The following is a 20,280-nucleotide window of genomic DNA, read 5'->3' on the forward strand; positions in this document are numbered from 1 at the left end:
TAATTTAATTTACAGCTGTTCCATTATTCATGCTGGTATCTCCGTGATCACATCAATCCAGCCTTTTTGCTCCACATTTAGTAAGTTTGTCATTTACAACTCATCTCTTTTTTTTCTCCCTTTTTTATGTTTAGGCGTCCCCCTCCAGCAGTTCCTGGAAGATCTACTTCATAAAGACACTAATTTAACTTTGTATCGATGTTTATAATGTATTTGTATTTTTGATTTGTTTTGTGTCATGCAATTGCACTATTGTCCATGTATATAATTGTTAATTTTGTGTTGATAATAAACCCAATTCTATTCTAAATTGTGATGTGCATTTCATTTTGATTTTTGTTGTTGTATAGGAGGCATAAAAGTTTATAACATGACCACACACATCCTAGATTTTCCAAGCGCACACTGACAACAAGGAACCTCACTCTCCATCAGTGCATGTCAGAAAGTTGTGGCATACTCATGGTATGCTGAAATGAGGTAGAGAGAATGGGAGGTAATGGCCTGTTTCTGTATTGTATATTCCATGTAATTTTCAAACATGCACAGGCAATGGGTAATGTTCCTCATCATTGGCACATATTCGGAACATTACCTCCATGCAGCGATTAGCATGGTTGGTGAGAACATCGGCCACACTTTAAGAAGGAATCTGTCAAATTCATTGTACTTTGCAAATCAAATTATCAAAGCATTCATGCAGGGCATATGGTGTCTTAATGCCATTAAATCACACAATATTTTATTTATGTCATTTTAGACTTTTTGAGATTGAGATTAATAAGAAATAACAGCATTTTCTCCTGGATTTTATGAAAATCCTAGCTTCATAAATTGCATATTCTCACATCAGAACATGTAGGTTTAAAATTAAATATACCTACATATGTGTCATGCTAAAATGTGTTAAAGTCCTTCACTTAATGAATTACCTTTTTGAAATGGAGTGACTTTTATATAGGCAAATGTGGCATCCATTTTACACCAGCTACATCCTACTTCCTGTAAATAACAACAAGATAATTTTTAGCTGGAACACCACGAGAACACCACTGTTTTACTTTGTATAGTATTAGGGATCTTTCGTATTCACTGAAGGATGACATCTCCAACATTGCAGCGACAATTCCCTCAGTACTGAATCTGTAGTTGCACATCAGGCTGTTGCACAGGTGTTGCTACATGACTATTGTTCTTCATTACCAACAGAGTCTCCATTGTCAAGACAACATAACACCAGACTTGTACCCTAGAATGACTGTGTAATAACAATCTGTTAGCTAAGCACAATGAAAACTTTCAGAACAGAGCCTGTGGAATTTTAAATTATAGTTATTTATACATAGTTTGGCAACTACTCTGAAATACATTCCAATGCAGTGTCCCCATTAATGTCTAGGACCCTTCCACTAACCAATTAGTCTGCTGGTTTTGTACAATAACAGTTCAACGTGATGTGAAAATTATGGCTGTCTACTTTGAAAGCTATATATTTCTTGGGGGGTAGAGAACAAAACTGAACATGATCTTAGTATTAGTTCCACTAATCCCAGTAAACACAAATAAATGCAGCAAGATTACTCATTACCTACTTTTCGTGAGATATGAGCATTGGAGAATAATCATTTACAATAGTCTCAGGGAGGCCTTTTTGGAGCTATTCCTATAATCTTCTCCTGTTAGTTGCATGGGAGACATTTATTGATTTAACTTAGATTGGATTATGTGAAAACAAAACATGTAAAACAATGTTTTAATGGTAATTTATCATTGATGCCTGTTGTTTGTTATTATTGAAAAATGAGAAATCGAGGGAGAGTACAGGTTAGTCCTTCCACTGTAACGTTTCCTTGGAAACTGTATGTATGAGAGTAGTTGATAGCCCAATATTTAAAATATGAACCTGTGTGCTCTTTAGGAAACGTATAAATGCCAATGCAATGTTGTGGAGACTCCTAAGAAGATTAATTATAAAGAGAAAATGGCAAGTATCCAACTATTCTTTGGATTCATTGGTTTTAAGGGGTATATTAATCATGGCATATGTAAAAAAATTAATTGAAAGGGGAACAAAAAGTTTGTGAACTTACAATAAAATTAGTCTTTTGGATTTAAATCAGTAAGCATTTCTTTTTCTTCAAAACATTATTTGCTGTCTTTAATCTGCACTTTAATTTATATTGTGAAGGCATTTCACTGTTTCAAGATTAGCCTCAAAAAGTACATCTCTCATTTTAAAAATGGGTGGCTCACATTGCAACCCTGCAGTATATTAAGAGCAAGAGGATAACTAAAGAAAGGGTAGGGCCTATTAGAGACCATGAGGGTAATCTGTGTGTGGAGGCGGAAAATGTGGGTATGGTTCTTAATGAATACTTTGCGTCTGTTTTCACAAAAGAGGAGCGATGCAGACAATGCTATCAAGGAGGAGGAGTGTGAAATATTAGATGAAATAAACATAGTGAGCGAGGAGGTATTAAGGGGTTTAACAGCTTTGAAAGTGGATAAGTTTCTAGGCTCGTATTAAATGTATCTCAGGCTGTTAAGCGAAGCAAAAGAGGAAATAGCAGAGGCTTTGACCATCATTTTCCAATCCACTCTGGCTTCAGGTGTGGTGCCAGAGCTGGAGGACTGCTAATGTGGTACCTTTGTTTAAGAAGGGAGAAAGGGATAGACCGAGTAATTACAGGCCAGTCAGCCTAACCTCAATGGTGGGAAAATTATTGGAAAAAGTCCTGAAGGAGAGGATAAATCTTCTTTAGAAAGACATGGATTAATCAAGGACAGTCAGCACAGATTTGTTAAGGGAAGGTCGTGTCTGATTAACTTGATTGAATTTTTCGAGGAGGTAACCAGGAGGGTCGATGAGGGCAGTGCGTATAATGTAGTGTATATAGATTTTAGCAAAGCTTTTGTTAAGGTCCCACATGGCAGACTGGTCACGAAAGTAAAAGCCCATGGTATCCAAGGTAAAGTGGCAAGTTGGATCCAAAATTGGCTCAGAGGCAGGAAGCAAAAGGTTGATGGGTGTTTTTGTGACTAGAAGGGTGTTTCCAGTGGGGTTCCGCAGGACTCAGTTCTAGATCTCTTGCTTTTTTGATATACATCAATGATCTAGACTTGAAATAGGGGGTATGATTAAGAAGTTTACAGGTGATACTAAAATCGGCTGTGTGGTTGATAACAAAGAAGAAAGCTGTGGACTGCAGGAAGTTATCAATCAACTAGTCAGGTGGGCAGAACAGTGGCAAATGGAATTTAATCCAGAGAAGTATGAGGTAATGCATTTGGGGAGGGCTATCATCATCATCGTCATCATAGGCAGTCCCTTGAAGCGAAAATGACTTGCTTCCACGCCAAAAAGGAATGAGTTCACAGGTGTTTCAATGAAGGACCTAATATTCCAGATCCTGAACTACATCCTGAAGGGTGGAAGATGCCTGTGCTTGGATTTTTTTAACATGTGGTGGCCGTTGCACACCAGCCACCACATGGGCTTGACAAAGCTAGGTCTTGGTCCTAGGATTACCCAAGACAACTGGAGACCTGCTCTGCTGCACGGACTGAGTGCACACACATATTGCAGTGTGGGCTGGCTCGTGCTGCCCCTGGGCCCTCACCTCTTCTGGGCTCCAGCCACTTCCTTCTACAAACTCTTGCCGCTCCTTCGCCCCTCCTACTGTGCCTGCCCGCAGCCATCGCCCTCCTGCAGTAGCATGCCGCCGCACGTTGCTCCCTCTGATGGCCCCGGCCTGCTGATGGTCTTGCAGTCTGGGACCACGCTGATTTCCGGGCTGGGCCGCCGCACGCTGCTCCCTCTAATGGGAAGGGCTAACAAGGAAAGGGAATACACATTAAATGGTAGAACACTGAGAAGTGTAGACAAACAAAGTGCATGGAGTGTATGTCCACAGATCCTCTTTAACGATTTAGATGAAGGAATTGAGTGTAATATCTCCAAGTTTGCAGATGACACTAAACTGGGTGGTGGTGTGAGCTGTGAGGAGGACGCTAAGAGGCCGCAGGGTGACTTGGACAGGTTAGGTGAGTGGGCAAATGCATGGCAGATGCAGTATAATGTGGATAAATGTGAGGTTATCCATTTTGGGGGCAAAAACACGAAGGCAGAATATTATCTGGATGGTGGCAGATTAGGAAAAGGGGAGGTGCAACGAGACCTGGGTGTCATAGTTCATCAGTTACTGAAAGTAGGCATGCAGGTACAGCAGGCGGTGAAGAAGGCAAATGGTATGTTGGCCTTCATAGCTAGGGGATTTGAATGTAGGAGTAGGGAGGTCTTACTGCAGTTATACAGGACCTTAGTGAGGCCTCACCTGGAATATTGTGTACAGTTTTGGTCTCCTAATCTGAGGAAGGATGTTCTTGCTATTGAGGGAGTGCAGCGAAGGTTCACAGACTGATTCCAGGGATGGCTGGACTGTCATATGAGGAGAGACTGGATCAACTGGGCCTTTATTCACTGGAGTTTAGAAGGATGAGAAGGGATCTCATAGAAACGTATAGGATTCTGATGGGACTGGACAGGTTAGATGCGGGAAGAATGTTCCCGATGTTGGGGAAGTCCAGAACAGGGGACATCGTCTTAGGATAAGGGGTAGGCCATTTAAGACTGAGATGAGGAGAAACTTTTTCACTCAGAGAGTTGTTAACCTATGGAATTCCCTGCCGCAGAGAGTTGTTGATGCCAGTTCATTGGATAAATTCAAGAGGGAGTTAGATATGGCCCTTATGGCTAAGGGGATCAAGGGGTATGGAGAGAAAGCAGGAAAGGGGTACTGAGGGAATGATCAGCCATGATCTTATTGAATGGCGGTGCAGGCTCGAAGGGCCGAATGGCCTACTCCTGCACCTATTTTCTATGTTTCTATCCCTGAAAGTAGCAGGCCAGGTAGATAAGGTGGTTAAGAAGGCATACGGAATACTTGCCTTTATTAGCTGAGGCATAGAATACAAGAGCGGGGGGTTATGCTTGAACTGTATAAAACATTGGTTAGGCCACAGCTGGAGTACTGCGTGCAGTTCTGGTCACCGCATTACAGGAAGGACGTGATTGCACTGGAGCAGGTGCAGAGGAGATTTACAAGAATGTTGCCGGGAGTGGAGAATCTTAAATATGAGCACAGATTGGATAGGCTGGATTTGTTTTCCTTGGAACAGAGGAGGCTGAGGGGAGACTTCATTGAGTTGTATAAAATTATGAGGGGCCTCGATATAGTGGATAGTAAGGGCCTATTTCCCTTAGCAGAGGGGTCAACAACCAGGGGGCATAAATTTAAAATAATTGGTCGAAGGTTTAGAGGGGATTTGAGGAGAAACTTCTTCAAACAGAGGGTTCTGGGGTCTGGAACTCATTGTCTGAAAGGGTAGTAGAGGCAGAAACCCTCACCACATTAAAAAAGTACTTGAATGTGCACTTGAAGTGCCGTAACCTGCAGGGCTACAGACCTCGAGCTGGAAAGTGGGATTAGGCTGAATAGCCTCTTGTTGACCGGTGTGGACATGATGGGCCGAAATGGCCTCCTTCCGTGCTGTAAACTTCTATGATTCTATGATTAGCACCTCACCATAAGTGTTCAAACTTACATGTGGCGCTGTATGTTGGGATTTAGTGCGCAGTGCTACCATGCCAGCCAAGTATATTCCTAGTTCACCGAATAATCTAAACTTGGTAAATGTTTTATTCTTCTGCATCACAGGGTTATACTACATTATGTTATTTTATAGAGTTCTATATCATCTCTCAGGATAGCCTCATACTTCAGACAAAAACAGTCTTGTATTCCAATGTCCAAATATTTGAGACCTCTTGTTCCTTACAAGAGAATCTGCACCTCCATCTTCCCGGCTCTGCCTTTTCCTCACTTTTATTTTCCACATTTGCAGCTCCATATGTTCCTATAAGCCAGCTATCAGTTGGGAGAGTACAGGAAGGAAGATGGATTACAGTGTATCTTCCCATTATCAAGACTATTCCAACTCAGCCAACGAAATTCACATTATAACACTGTGCCAAAAGAGGAATTGCATGTCAATTTCTTTCCTCCTTCAAGGGTAAGCCTTTCAACTTGAAATCGAGAAAAAATCACCATATCTTTGTCCAAAATACAAGTAATAGCACTGGATCTGCATTTATATTTCAAGAGACTAATTTTAGTATTTACATTCGAAACAGCAGCGTTAGTCCATTAAGCAATGGCTGTGACTCAGATATCAATGGCTAACGGAAGGTGAAAGGTGGTGTGTCACACTGAAGACATAGGAGATGGTTGGACCAGAGCCAATTCTAGCTCCAATTTCAATTTTTTGGGGGCTTTTGGAATCAAACCAAGAATTGCTACTTGGTCCCAAGCCAGCAAATATTATCCACGCAGTAATATTCTCGTTAATTCAGGAAGAGCTGGGGCTCATGCAGATTTCCAAAATCTTTCTTTTCAGTCGATCAAGCATTGAATGTTGTGACTAGTAGACTGGTAGTGTGAATAACTGGTTATGTGTTGCAATGAAATGTGAATCAGTTCTTAGCCCTATTTCCCACAGTAACAGGATGGGCTGCCATTGGCATAATATATTTTAAGATATGTAAATGTGGTTGTCTCCAAAGTCACTGCTTCATTCATTCTGGAGGTAAAGGTTTATAATCTGTTTAGTTCTAGACATCGTTCCGTATGTTCAACAGACTCTGGAAAGAGATAGTTCCAAGTAATTTGACCATACTCAAGGAAGGCACCAGCCATGGAAGACGAAGATATTCAAAGAATCATTTTTAATAATTCATTCTCGGGCATTGTGCATGCTGTCAAGGCCGGCGTTTATTGCCCATCTCTAATTACCCTTGGTGTGCCGCCGCCTTAAACCACTGCAGTCCGTGTGGTGAATGTGCTCCCACAATGCTGTTAGGGAGGGAGTTCCAGGATTTTGACCAAGCAACAATCTTATAGCACAACTTCAGAAATTCTATTCATGTGTGTCAAATATAGTGGATTCCTGATGTTCTTTTGGCAATGGAAGGCGTTGACAATTGGAGGGTTTTGCTCCAATATTATGTAGCTTTCCACAAGAGAACAATCAGGATGAGCTCATTTGCAACAAAAATAAATTTTTAGTTTAGCTTCAGCTATAACTTTGTAGAGATTTTGAAAACATTTAAAGGGGCTTCTTACTGATATGATAAAATTATATGAAAATTAATAAACCAATAGGAGCAGCTTGCTTCAAAAAAATGTAATTACCCCAAATATCACAAATAAATGTATCCTTAGAAGGCAGAAAAATACAGTCTCCTGGGCTGACAGGTTTGGTAAGGTTTTAGCTCATGTGCGAACACTGAAATAACAGTAATAAAGCTACTCAGACATCAGGGCTGGCTCTGTTACTGTAATATAACCCTTTACAATTCAACTAAACAGTTTTTTAAAAATACTGGATAATTCTGCTTACCCTTGTGTTGCTCTTTCCTTCTCTCTTCCCTCTGCTCTCTGATCTGTTTTTATTTTAATTCAATTTATTTTATTCTTTTCTAAGTAATAGTCTAACCTTTTTGCTACTAAGCTGCAGAGTTTTAAATATTTTATCTTCCTTTTTCTTCTGCTGCCTGCACCCAGCATCCATTTAGGAACTTTGGAAAAAAAATACCATTTTGTTGGCTAAAAATTGGCTCAAAGATTGAACAGCAAAGATCTTGAGATTGACCTAGTAGTGTCATAGACACTTGACCATCTCAATGTCTGGACATATTTTTCCTTGTCAAACAGAAAGGAGTTTCCAACCAATAGGAATACGAATTGGCACATCCCAGAAGAGTAAATGCATATACGGCTAAGGGTTAAGTTTTGCAATATGGAATGTCAAAAGAAAACCTGTCCCTTGTGGGACTTTGTGTCCTTGTAACCTCTTGTTCTTTAAAAACGTTCCTTCAAGATCTGTAGATCTTGTCCATGCCTTCAGTACAGAAGAACAAATATCATCACGGAAGCACCAAACCTGAAAACTCGCGGTCCCCTAGCCAGCGTTTAAACCTGGTATATGTAAGAATGGGAGTGGTCTATTTTGTCCTTTTAAAAAATCCTTAGAATCTTCACAGACCAGTTTAATCTCCCTCAAGCCTTGGGACTGAAGTATGTCTGCCACTGCTAAGAAGCGACTTGGCCATTACTCAACTGATCCATTAGTTGAACTGTCTTGTAGTAGCTCCAACTTGGAAGGAGAAAGTGACGCAACAAAGTAAGCTGAGAAAGTGCAGCTCATATCGAGTAAGATCACAGAACAGCATCATTGAATAATTTAAGGCTACAACTCTTTTTGGGGGGAGAACAAAATAAACATCAGATCAAGTGCCCCCCCGATCTGGGGGACACTCCAGACACTTTTAACTGCCTTCTTTTTTTAATATTTTTTGGTTTTTTGGGTTTTTTTTTGTGTGTTTTAAAAAATTTTTTGGGGGGCATTAAAATTATATATTTTACAAGTCCCCCCTATAAAAGGGGAGGGCGACACTAAAAACCCGGCAATTAAAACAAATTAAACTTTAAAACATATAAAATCAAATTAAAATTTGGTTGCCGGAGGTGATAATGCACTCCAGTCCCTCCGGCGCCCACCTCTCGCGGAAGGTCGCGAGCACCGGTGCAAGGATTTGAACGCCGATCGCTAGATTCAAAGTCCAGAGTACTCACCATTACACCATGTGGCTAATTGGAAAGCCAGATGTGGCTAATTGACTTTCTGATTAGTAAATTAAAAATGAGTAATAGACACAGTCATTCGGCATGTTATCTCAATACTCACATTTGTCCGCTGTATGCATGTAAACTTTAACCTTTTCATGCATTTGTTTGTAAAACAAAAAGCAAAGTGTGCAAGTGTTTTTTGATCGTTGTGAATGCTTTATTTTGATTACTGAACTGTGATAGATGTTTGTCTAGTAAATATGCACGTGTAAAGTACATTTACCTGTACTTTGTGCATGTATGTGAGGAATTTCCTATTAAGATTAGCACATGTGGCTAATACCGTGTCACTGCAGCCACACCTGTGGCTAGTCAGTGATTTCTGTCCTGCCTTTTTGCTTAGGGAAGCTTAAATCTCATGCAAAATATAGACCGGGGAAGTAGAGATTTTACTTGGAATCTATCTGTTCATCCATATATTAAAAAAACAGTTATCACATAAAAATATGAGAACAGGGTTCAATTAGATCATGGCTGATCTGTACCTCAACTCCATTTACCTGCCCTTGTTCCATATCCCTTGATGCCCTTACCTAACAAAAATCTATCGATCTCAGATATGAATGCTTCAATTGGTCCACCATCCACAGCCTTTTGGGGAGAGTTCCAGATTTCCACTACCCTTTATGTGAAAAAATGCATCCTGATTTCACATCTAGCCTGCCTCTAATTTTAAGATTTTGTGCTCCCTTCCGGATTCCCCAAGAGAATGTATTTATCTGCCGTATGGAATCCCTTAATCATCACCTCGATTAGATCACTCCTCAACCTTCTAAACACAAGAGAATACAAGCCACGTTTCTGCAACCTGCCCTCATAATTTAGCCCTTTACTTCTTGATCAGAATGTAAATTTTTCATCAAAATTAAGTGAGTTACAATCATAAACCACCAAAAATTGTTTCATTAAAATACTGCCTAAAAAAATCTCCTCTGTCTTAACATGCACTTTTCTAATTCCAAACTTCCACTATTGCTATTCCTCCTTTGTAATGTTAAGGCAGCTTGATCAAACGGGAGCATGAGACTGTTTGGAACCAGCGTGGCAGTGAACCGGAGAGTGTTGCTGTGTAGTATTTGTAAAAAGTCAGAAAATGCTGGAAACATTCAGCACCTGCGGGAGAAGCAGAGTTAACGTTTCAGGTCGATGACCTTTCACCCGAAGTGTTGATGTGAGCCGTGATGTGCCAGCTTCTATCGTGCCAGCATGGGAACGGGCCGGACTCACAATAGCAGTGGGAGGTGGACAAAGCTCTGCTCCTTGATGTGTTTTCGAAATACTTGTTTCCTTTCGCCAAGCCGTTTGAGCGTGGCAGCATGAGCAGGGGACACCGCAGCAAGCAGCCTTCACTCCGGGAGCCATGTGTGTGTGAGATGGAACATCTTGCAGCAATGTAACTGGAGTCGACATTCATGCAGCGCAACAGGAAGCTGCAGATGTGAGGCCAAGCAAGGTACGAATGGGAGGCAGCGGCCACCAGATTCAATCCTTGCTGATTTAGACCGAGATCCCCAACCAACTCCTCGCCAGTTTCCAGTTAAACCGCGCCCCAATCCCTTGTCAATCGGCGCTATGTTCCACAGAGGTGGAAGTAAGTCAGATATAGCTCCCTGCCTTTGTGCCCTCGCAGTACGACTGTCCTCCTTGCATTTTCACCCTTATAGTGCGCTGCAAGTGTGTTGCTCTGGTGTGTAAAATAAAGCCACAACTGACCTTTGAGTGACGCTGGGTGTGAAAGGGACTGTCCGACAAGGGAAGGGGAGAAGAAAACAGTTTTTGATTTTCAACAGGGTGCGGCAGAATCATCACAAAACCGGGAAACAGATTGTTGCAAAACATTGGGGAAATATGCTCACCTTCACCTCCCAGGAATGGTGACCCTCTCCTGCAATTGCCACTCATTTTGAACATCTCTTGTACGTGTGTAGAAGTACGAGTGGATTCTGACTCCGGAACTTTAATAAACAATTCAGATACATGCTTCTGGGATAAGCACTCGGATATAAAGCGTCCAGAATTCAGATTCTCAAAATGTGCATTTAAAATAGGCCAAGACTGAGCAAGAAAGCACTGCTACAATATCTTTGAGACATACAGCAGAGCCAGGGGGGAAATATGCAATATTCCTAAATACTAAAGAGTAATTAATGCTGCACTATATCGAGTCAAATTCTGTGCATTTAAGTTTTGTTTAAAAGGCGCCAGCTGCTGGCGGTCAAGGAACGATTCTTAGTGAATGAAGCAGATTATTTGGTGAAGGAGAAGGGGTTGAAGGGACATGGGGAGAGGGTGGTGAAGCTATTCCAACTATTTGCTTGTATAAAGTCAGTACTGCCTGGCTTGGCCGAATGCCCCGTTTCCCTGTTGTAACCTCTATGTATTTCTGTGGTGGTCCCCACGAAATACTGTCACCAGTACAACCATCACTATTTTTATTTAGGGATCTGCAGAAATCCCAATGCTATTTTCCAAACAGGCCACACTTAGATAGGTCCTCTCACAGTCAGGGAATGCTACAGAGACCTAAAAGGAAAAGGGGAAATAATAATGTTATTATTAATTCTCAGCTTTCTTCTTGAACTGCTGCAGTATGTGTGGCGAAAGTGCTCCCACAATGCTGTTAGGTCGGGAGTTCCAGGTTTTTGATCCGACAATCATGAAGGAACGGCGATACATTTCCAAGTCAGAATGGTGTGCGACTTGGAGGGGAACTTGCAAGTGATGATGTCACCTTGTCCTTCTTGGTGGTGGAGGTCGCGGGTTTGGGAGGTGCTGCCGAAGGTGACTTCCTGCGTACACACTGCAGCCACAATGGAGGGAGGGGATGTTTAAACTATAAAACGATGAAGCAAAGAAACCTGTATGTTTTAAGATGCCTCGCCCCTCATTTGAATTATGAAATCTGTGATCAATTGCTTCATTTCCTGAGTTAATATTCATTAATATTTTTAACAATTCCAGCAGAAGTATCTCAAGCAATTACTGTTTGGAACCAACGTGAAGTAATGCATCTGAAAGGAAGTATTGTTTTGGTTGTATGCTAAATGTTATGTGCTTAAACAGCCACATGTGTGAAAATATGTCTATGCATTTTCTCGCTGTAGTTGTATGAGCTACTTTCAACTGCATTCTTCGGCTATTAAATATGTTCCTGTGTACTCACTAGCCTATGCAGGTAGCAGTGATAAATATCGATAGGATCCCAGCCCCGACTGCAAGTTTTATCAGCAGAGCGTTCAACTATTCTGTGGCACAAACTATTTCCGTCCATAGTGGCCTTGCCAAGAGGCAGCGACTTCCTCCATCTGGAAGGTAAGTGTAACCATAAAGTAGAGACACTAGACCTACTGACAGTACTGATTATTTTTTTGGGCACCAACAAAGATCAATAGGAAATCTACAAATGATAGGAACAATCAATACTATAAGGTAATCATGGCCTGGCAAGATGATTCTGAAATAAGGTACACATTTTGGGGTAGAAATTGCCCCCTACCCACTCCCACCCCATTTCGATGGTTTTTACCACAGCTGCGGTTCAGGTCGCCTCTTGAGCGATATTCGGCTCTTTGTTTTTTTTCCTTTGAATCTGGAAGTCGCTCTCAATGGGGTCGGTGACTACATTTGAGGGGTTGTTACGCAGCGGTGGCAACACCTGAGGGGCGGAAGTTGGGGGGGGGGTGCAGAGTGACCACACGATGATGTCATCACGGCGCCGCGACACCACAGCTCTCCCCTTCACTTAAAGGGGAGAGCCTCCGCAATTTAAAAACTTCAGCCCACTGGGCCACCAGAGAGGATTTCGGCCGGGCCAGCGGCCTGGCACCCAAGAGGGGGTGCCAGACTGCCTGTTGGCGGCCTGGCCGAACCCGGGGGCATTATTGTTGGGCCAACATGGCAGTCGGCCGACAAAAAAAACATGGCGGCAGCGGCAGTGCATCCTCCCCTTTCAGGGAAGTCGCACCGCCGCTGCAGAAGGCCAAAGCCTCACTGGACCACTGGGAAAAAACAGGTTTTGGCACCGCCAGGCGAGCGGAAAATGTTCAGAGGGGATGGTCGCCATCGGGGGGGAGGGGGGGTAGATCGGCGGTGCGCAGGATGATGACACGCTTACCACGGATTGGCAGCAGCGGAGCAGTGGGGTGGGGGATCGGGGCACCGCCGGGAAAACTCGGGAGAGCAATTGGGTTAGCAACAGTCATTTTACGAAAAGTCGGCGGCCACTCCACTGCGCACTCTACTCCACTCTTAAGGAGAGGTGCAATTTCGGCCCCTTTGAGTTTTACAGCCTGAGAAGGAAAGGTTATGGGAGTCTGTACACATTACAGTTCCATTATCCATTTAAAAACATAATTACCAAGATACTTGTACCTTCAACCTATAAATGTTTGTGCTCATCAAGCTGAGGGATGTTAGTGCTTGGGAATGGAACTCTTTGCATTTCAGGGAGCCAGTGTCGGCATCAAGCATTCCCAGGCCAGATGCAGCGCTCGCTCTACTTTGTGCATCAATGGGCAGTGATCATTTTTGCAGGTGAGGCACATGTTCTACATGTCGAAATAAGGCAGCTTGTCACCATGGCAGTGGTCCGTTTGCGCACTTGCAGTGTTGTCGCCCACCCGCACATAGCAGGAACGGCGCCCCAGTCACCACAAGGAGAAGCTTAAAAGGGTAACATCAAATCCAAAAATAAAGCATTTTTTGCAAATTGTCATGCAGCCATGTTGTGTGTGGAATATTTCAAAACAGAAATAATTTGTTTTGTTTGTGTGCTATTTTGCAGTCGTTGCAGTCTGACCATTCTAGATGAATGGCAATGCCTTACATGACGAGATGCCTCTGACTCAGTCCCAACCCCCAGCTGCACCAATGTGCCATTTTTCCATTTCCTACACCAGCCATCCTGTGGCCTCTGAATTAGGCCCATTATAGGCCCATGCTCACTGAATTGAGTTTTATTTCAGAAAGGATGATTATGGCCACCAGACAGAGGATATATTGATCCCATCAGTCTGGGCTGGATTTGAACTCAGATCCCAGAGGTGAAAAGCTCGTGTCTAACTCTCTGCACCAACCAGATGCCCAGCATTGTTTTAGTGGCATAGTATTGACTTAATGTAGAGCCACCATTCTGGGTATCTGCATCACTCCTAGGCTTCTCTGATGATATGGGTTCCAAGGATGTTTAGTATGTGTGCCAGAGAAGCTTGGCTAATTTTGATGGTGGCCAGCATTTTGGACAATTTTACAGGCAAACCTTAACTACCAGAATTATGTTTCTTGTATACCAGAGATGTTGGGCTTAGATTGTACATTTTAGAGACATTCACACCTATAATGTTGGAATGGTTTCATTGAGCACAGCAGGCGTCCTAGCTGAACATACAATATAAGGGGCTATGCGGTGAGGATTCTCATGTGAGATGGCAGCTTTGATTGGCAGTGCAATGAACAAAGTCCTTGAGGGAGAGAGCTGGGCAAGGTCAGAGATCAACTTTGCCCAAGTCACTCCTGAAGTAAGTTGATATTTGAAACAGTCAAAAGAGCAGAGAACTCCTTTTTTAGAGTTAACACCAGCCATTTCAGCGAATGCTGACTTGCACAGTGAAGTTATGACCATATCAAGGGCTGTGTTTATGTAATTTATTATTTTTGTTGTTACAAGAAGCAATAGGAAATAGATTCACTGTCACTGAAAACTGTTCTGTTTGCTCAAGTGTTTCACCAAAATAAACCAGTTTGTTGGTTTCCAATTGGCTTTGTCTCATCAATGCTTATCAGTCTGTCTTCCGGAAGATAGGAGAAATAGATGTACGACACGGCAAGATCATTGAATCCAGTGCACACAGCAGAGGGCCTCACTATCATAGCCCCCAGGTCATACTCAACGTTTCCTGCAAACTGCACAGTCACGGAGCGCTCCAGGGACCCCGCGCAGTCGGCTTGCCGGCTTTACAATGAAAAAAATCGTGCATGCGCAGTATTTTGAATGGTCCGCGCAACCACTTAAAGGGGCTGCGCGGCGCCAAACAAAATTACAGGAACATTGGTCAAGCTATCGTATAACTAGATATTAGACGGGAAAGGTATGCTCCAGATTGTAGGGTATGAGGGAGACTGACTGATGACCCAAAAGAATATCTCGTGTAGACCTAAACAAACCCCTACTCCATTACAGAACTTTCTACCCCGCAGTTGTCATTTATTATCAAACAATAATACTTTTGAAATTCAAGGTGACTTTTGAGGGTATGGAACTTTAACCAATTTTCTGCTTTACTTTTTAAAAAACTTTTTTTCCTGCATACAACAGTGACTACACTTTAAAATAAGCCCTTCATTGGCTGTAGAGCGCTTTGTGACATCCAGTGGTCGTGAAGGACGCTATATAAATGCAAGTCTTTCATTCTTTTTGGGTTTAAGCAATACTTTTGTGCCAGAACAAATTATCCTTTTAAAAAAAATCGTAGTCCTACCCTTAAATATAATGTTTGAAACTGATTTTTTTTAAACATAATTTTAAATAATGATAAATTTGATCCTGACTGAATGAGCTTTTTGGCAGTCCACTTACACAACAAGGCTTGATTTATTAATGTGCACCCAATGCCTATTTACATATTGGATTTAGCATGCAGCTCTGAGGGAGCATTTTATGTAGCACAGCTACAGATGTATATAAGTGGGCTTTTTACTTTTGCCTACTCATTTTATAAATGACTTTATTCCCAATTTTAGATCTCTTACATTACACACTTCATCAGCTGAAAGAGCAGAAAAATGAACGGTCCCCAAGCCTCTTGAACTGGTTGCGAGTTGGCATTAGTTTACCTTCCCTCCCATCATTTTTTTGCAGGAATTACCTTGCACCCACTTGGCATATCTCCCAATGGCACGGCTGTGATTGGAAAATGTCTGGGGAACTCTGGTGGGGAGCATTTTCGCTCTAATGTGCTGTACTGCCAGGCCACCTTGTACACTACTTATATTTCTGTTGAATTTGTAATTGTCTTCAATTATGTTTGGCCCTTTTTTATTAACTTCTTCTGTGTTGCTTATGCCCCATAGTTTGCCTTCTAACCCATCGTCAGGGATGTGAATTTGCAGACCAACTCAACCAGAGTGAGCTCCAGCCTACCTAAGGCTATGCAAACAAAAATAAACTATTTGGTTAGTTCTCCTTTCAAACAGAGCACTGTACCTCGTCTCCATCACGTGGTGAGTCATTTCACTTTCTTTTTGGAAAGAGTGAATCATACAGGTTTTATGATGACTTGGCTAGCTCGACAGTCAAACTCTTCACTACATTTATTCTTAAATGCTCACTGAGGATTTCTTTTCGATGTTGTTGGTGATTTATTTTTAAGGGTAGTACAATAGCCCTTTGCTCACAGTAGCGTTAAGCTTGTCAGCTTTGTTGCACTTCTGCAGTCTTGAGTGTTCTTCTATAGTTTGTTTTCCTTACTTTTATTGCTTTGTCACAATGTAGTGATTACCAAGACCTGAGTATTATTCATTGCTCTGGAAGCCTGTTTTGTATTCCTGTGTTAGAATGCAGTGTGGCTCCACCAGACGAAAAGTATACTGCTGACTCTGCTCTCTGTCCATGGAGCTCTGTGCACTGACAGGACAGAGCCACTTCGCCATTATCTCTGCTAACGTTACAAGATTCAAAATGAAATTGAAAATGCTTCAGTTGACCACCTCGGAATATTTTCCAAGCATTTCATAGAAACATAGAAAATAGGTGCCGGAGTCGGCTATTCGGCCCTTCGAACCTGCACCACCATTCAATAAGATTATGGCTGATCATTTCCTAGCTGAGATGCTTCTGCCCTCTTATTGCATTTTGTTTCCCCTTTGTTTCATTTAACCTTACTTGTTCCCTTCATCTTCTTCCCTCTTCCCTTCGTTGCCATTCATCTTCCCTCCCTCTTCCTTCAGTGCCACTCCTGCCTGAATGTTGCTGGATTTAGGTGCTGCCTGTGGTTGTCAGGAACTCCTGGGCCTGGTGTTTCCTTCCTGGGAGTGACCCTAAAATTAGACTCAAAAATGCACACAATGTTGTGCCCATTTTGCCAATATCAAAAAGCGTCTCCAAATCCTCCCAATCTCATTAGAATATGCCTGAACTTAAAATGGGCGTACATTGACAGAAATCAGTGTAAACAGTCAGAGCCCAGGAACATGTGGAACCTACACCAGTGATTTCTTGTTAGGGTCTAAAAATGTAAATTTCACCTCTTTTAACCATCATTCATGCAGAACCCCTCTCCCCAGACTCTACCCTCAACTCCGACAGCAAATGTGAGGAGCTCTAAGATTGAAACCATCCAAACAGCTGCCTCTGCCACTTCCCTTCCTTTCCCTAGCCTGCCGGGCCAAACTTCCTCTAAGGCTCCCCCCTGCCCTAGCTCTGAACTCACATCTTTCTCCAGTTTCTCTTTGATCTCCCCTCATGACCTTTCTGTGCTCATCTTGTCCACTTCCTGCTCCCTCGACCCTATTCCCACCAAACTGCTGAACACCCAGCATCTTTTTTCTGGCTCCCATTTTAGCTGACATTGTTAACGGTTCTCTCCTCAGGTACTGTGCCCTTCTCCCTCAAATCTTCCGTCATCATCCCTCTCAAAAAAATAACTCTTGATTCCTCTGTACTTGCAATCTACAGCCCAATCTCCAACCTCCCTTTCCTCTCTAAAATCCTTGAACATGTTGTCGCCTCCCAAATCCATGCCCACCATTCCCGCAATTCCATGTTTGAATCCCTCCAATACGGTTTCCGCCCCGTCACAGTACCGAAACGACTCATACTAAAGTCATAAATGGCATCCTTTGTGACTGTGACAAAGGCACACGATCCCTCCTCGTCCTTCTTGACTTGTCTGCAACCTTTGACATGGTTGACCACTCCATCCTTCTCCAACGCGTCTCCACCATCGTCCAGCTGGGTGGGACTGCACTTACCTGGTTCCATTCTTAACTATCTAATCGTAGCCAGAGAATCACCTGCAATGGCTTCTCTTCCTGCTCCCTCATCATTACCTCTGGTGCCCCCAAGGATCGAGCCTTGGCCCCCTCCTATTTCTCATCTATATGCTGCCCCTTGACGACATCATCCGAAAACACGGCATAAGTTCCCACATGTACGCTGACGACACCTAGCTCTACCTCACCACCATTTCTCTCGACCCCTCCATGGTCTAAATTGTCAGACTGCATGTCCGACATCAAGTTCTGGATGAGCAAAAATTAGCTCCAATTAAATATTGGGAAGATTGAAGCCATTGTTTTCGGTCCCCGACACAAACTCCATTCCTTCACCACTGACTCCATCCCTCTCCCTAATATTTGACTGAGGCTGAACCACACTGATTGCAAATATGGTGTCATATTTGAAGCTGAAATGAGCCTCCGATCACATATCCATGGCATAACTAAGACCGCCTATTTCCCCCTCCGTAAGATCTCCCATCTCCATCCTTGCCTCTGTTCACCCGCTGCTCAAACCCTCATCATTGCCCTTGTTATCTCTAGACTTGATTATTTCAACGCACTCCTGGCTGGCCTCCCACGTTCTACCCTACGTAAACTTGAAGTCATCCAAAACTCAGCTGCCCATGTCCTAACTCGAACCAAGTCCCGTTCACCCATCACCTCTGTGCTCGCTGATCTTCATTAGCTCCCGGTTAAGCAAATCCCTCCATGGCCTCATCCTTCCCTATCTCTGTAATCCCCACAACCCCACAAGATATCTACGCTCCTCTAATTCTGCCCTCCTGAGCATCCCTTATTATAATCGCTCAACCATTGGTGGCCGTGCCTTCTGTTGCCTCGACCCCGAGCTCTGGAATTCCCTGCCTAAACCTCTCTGCCTAGCTACCTCTCTTTCCTCCTTGAAGATGCTCTTTAAAACCTACCTCTTTGACCAAGCTTTTGATCACCTGCATTAATTTCTCCTTATATGGCTTGGTGCCAAATTTTTTTGTCTTATAATACTCCTGTGAAGAGCCTTGGGCCGTTTTACTACGTTAAAGGTGCTATATAAATACAAATTGTTGTTGAACAGGCATGTTTAAGAACCTGGAATCAAGGAAGTTTTTCAATTTTAATGTGATTTATACTGATGCATTAAAAGAAACAGAAAATACAGAGTAAGTCTCAGTGAGGACAAATTTTTATAAAAACACTCAAAAAATTGCAATGAAACGCTCGGAGAACGACATTGTTTCCTACTGTCTGGTCGCAATGTGGAGAGACCCTTGAACAAATGCAATTGAGGAGATTCGCATTTGAAAGTCGGGGTGTGGCCGTTTTGAAGGAGGAGATGCGTTCGGACGGAAGGTTTGATGGATGGATGTAAAAGGTCGAGGAGATGTGGGCGTATTGTAGTTACGCACGTAACTCACTTATGCCCAAATGACTCAATCTTTTAAGCCACATAATTTGTTTGCGCCCAGGCTACAGATGTATTTGGATGCGAATGTGGAGGGCACTGCAGACCCTGCCCTTGTCAGAATTCCTGTTGCTAGTATACAGTGGCCGGAATGATTTCCATTTGCAGCAGGATTCCCATAGGGGATGCGTTGAAGTAAGAGGAGCTTGCTTCATGTTGATTTTTGTCAGCAAATACCGGCATGATGACTGGGCTCCCGAAACATTGACTTCCAGCATAAAACACTGACCATTAACATGTGTGGATCAGCCAACAGAGGCCTTGTAACAAGGCAACATAAATCGAATTTTTTTTAAATCCCTCCTTGAAGTGGAACATTCTGCTACAGTGAGGTGTGCCACCTAGTGGACAGCAAGATAACTATCAAATCTCCGACTAAAAGTGGCAAATATATCTTGAGAGTTAGGTATCTCAGGAGTTCAAATCTACGACCACCTGGTTGGGAAACTAGCACTTTTACCATAACTATAGCTCTGGATAATGATTATCTTTATTCTCATTTGTTTGATGGAATTCTATTTACTGGAACCTAAGATTTTACAAGTGTCAAATGATATTTTTTGGAAGCAGTGCTGTTCCCTAGGAGATGAATTGAAGTTTGAAATCCTGAGCGAAGTAGAGCACATACAGAAGCTGCAGAGCGACCAGAAGCCTGTTTCTTGTCGCCGTACTGTGACTGGTCAGCTGCTTAAAGCCAGGTACAGCTAACCGATTATCTGCTCACCTGTCTCCTTGCTGTTTGTGGGATCTTGCTGTGTGCCAATTGGTTGCCGTGTTTCCTACATCACAACAGTGACCGCATTTCTAAAGGTACTTCATTGACTGTGAAGTGATTTGGGCCGTCCTAAGGTTGTGAAAAGTGCTGAATAAATGCAAGTTCTTTCTTTTCTTAAAGTTGGGGTGTGAAATCAGTCGGTGTCTCCTGACACATGGCGTTCTCAAGCATGTATTTTTATATAAGTTGGCCTAGATTTTCTGTCCAGCCCATGCTGATTTTTCAGCTGATCGGGGCATGCACAGGCAGACACTTGCTTCGAGATCCACTCCTGTGACCCTTGTTTCCTCCCCCCTGCGTTT

The 20,280-nt window shown here is 42.8% G+C and overlaps 1 protein-coding gene across 1 annotated transcript in view; it reads left to right on the forward strand.

Moving 5' to 3' along the window:
• Window positions 1–20,280, forward strand: part of dnm3a (dynamin 3a) — a 486,179-nt gene that overhangs the window by 436,126 nt on the left and 29,773 nt on the right. Inside the window, 3 exon segments of the mRNA XM_070887379.1 lie at window positions 15,816–15,838; window positions 15,841–15,965; window positions 19,774–19,901. Of these exon segments, the coding sequence (XP_070743480.1) occupies window positions 15,816–15,838; window positions 15,841–15,965; window positions 19,774–19,901 (276 nt within the window).

Source organism: Pristiophorus japonicus, chromosome 8 (genome assembly GCF_044704955.1).
Source record: "Pristiophorus japonicus isolate sPriJap1 chromosome 8, sPriJap1.hap1, whole genome shotgun sequence".
In the NCBI taxonomy this organism is placed as follows: Eukaryota; Metazoa; Chordata; class Chondrichthyes; family Pristiophoridae; genus Pristiophorus; species Pristiophorus japonicus.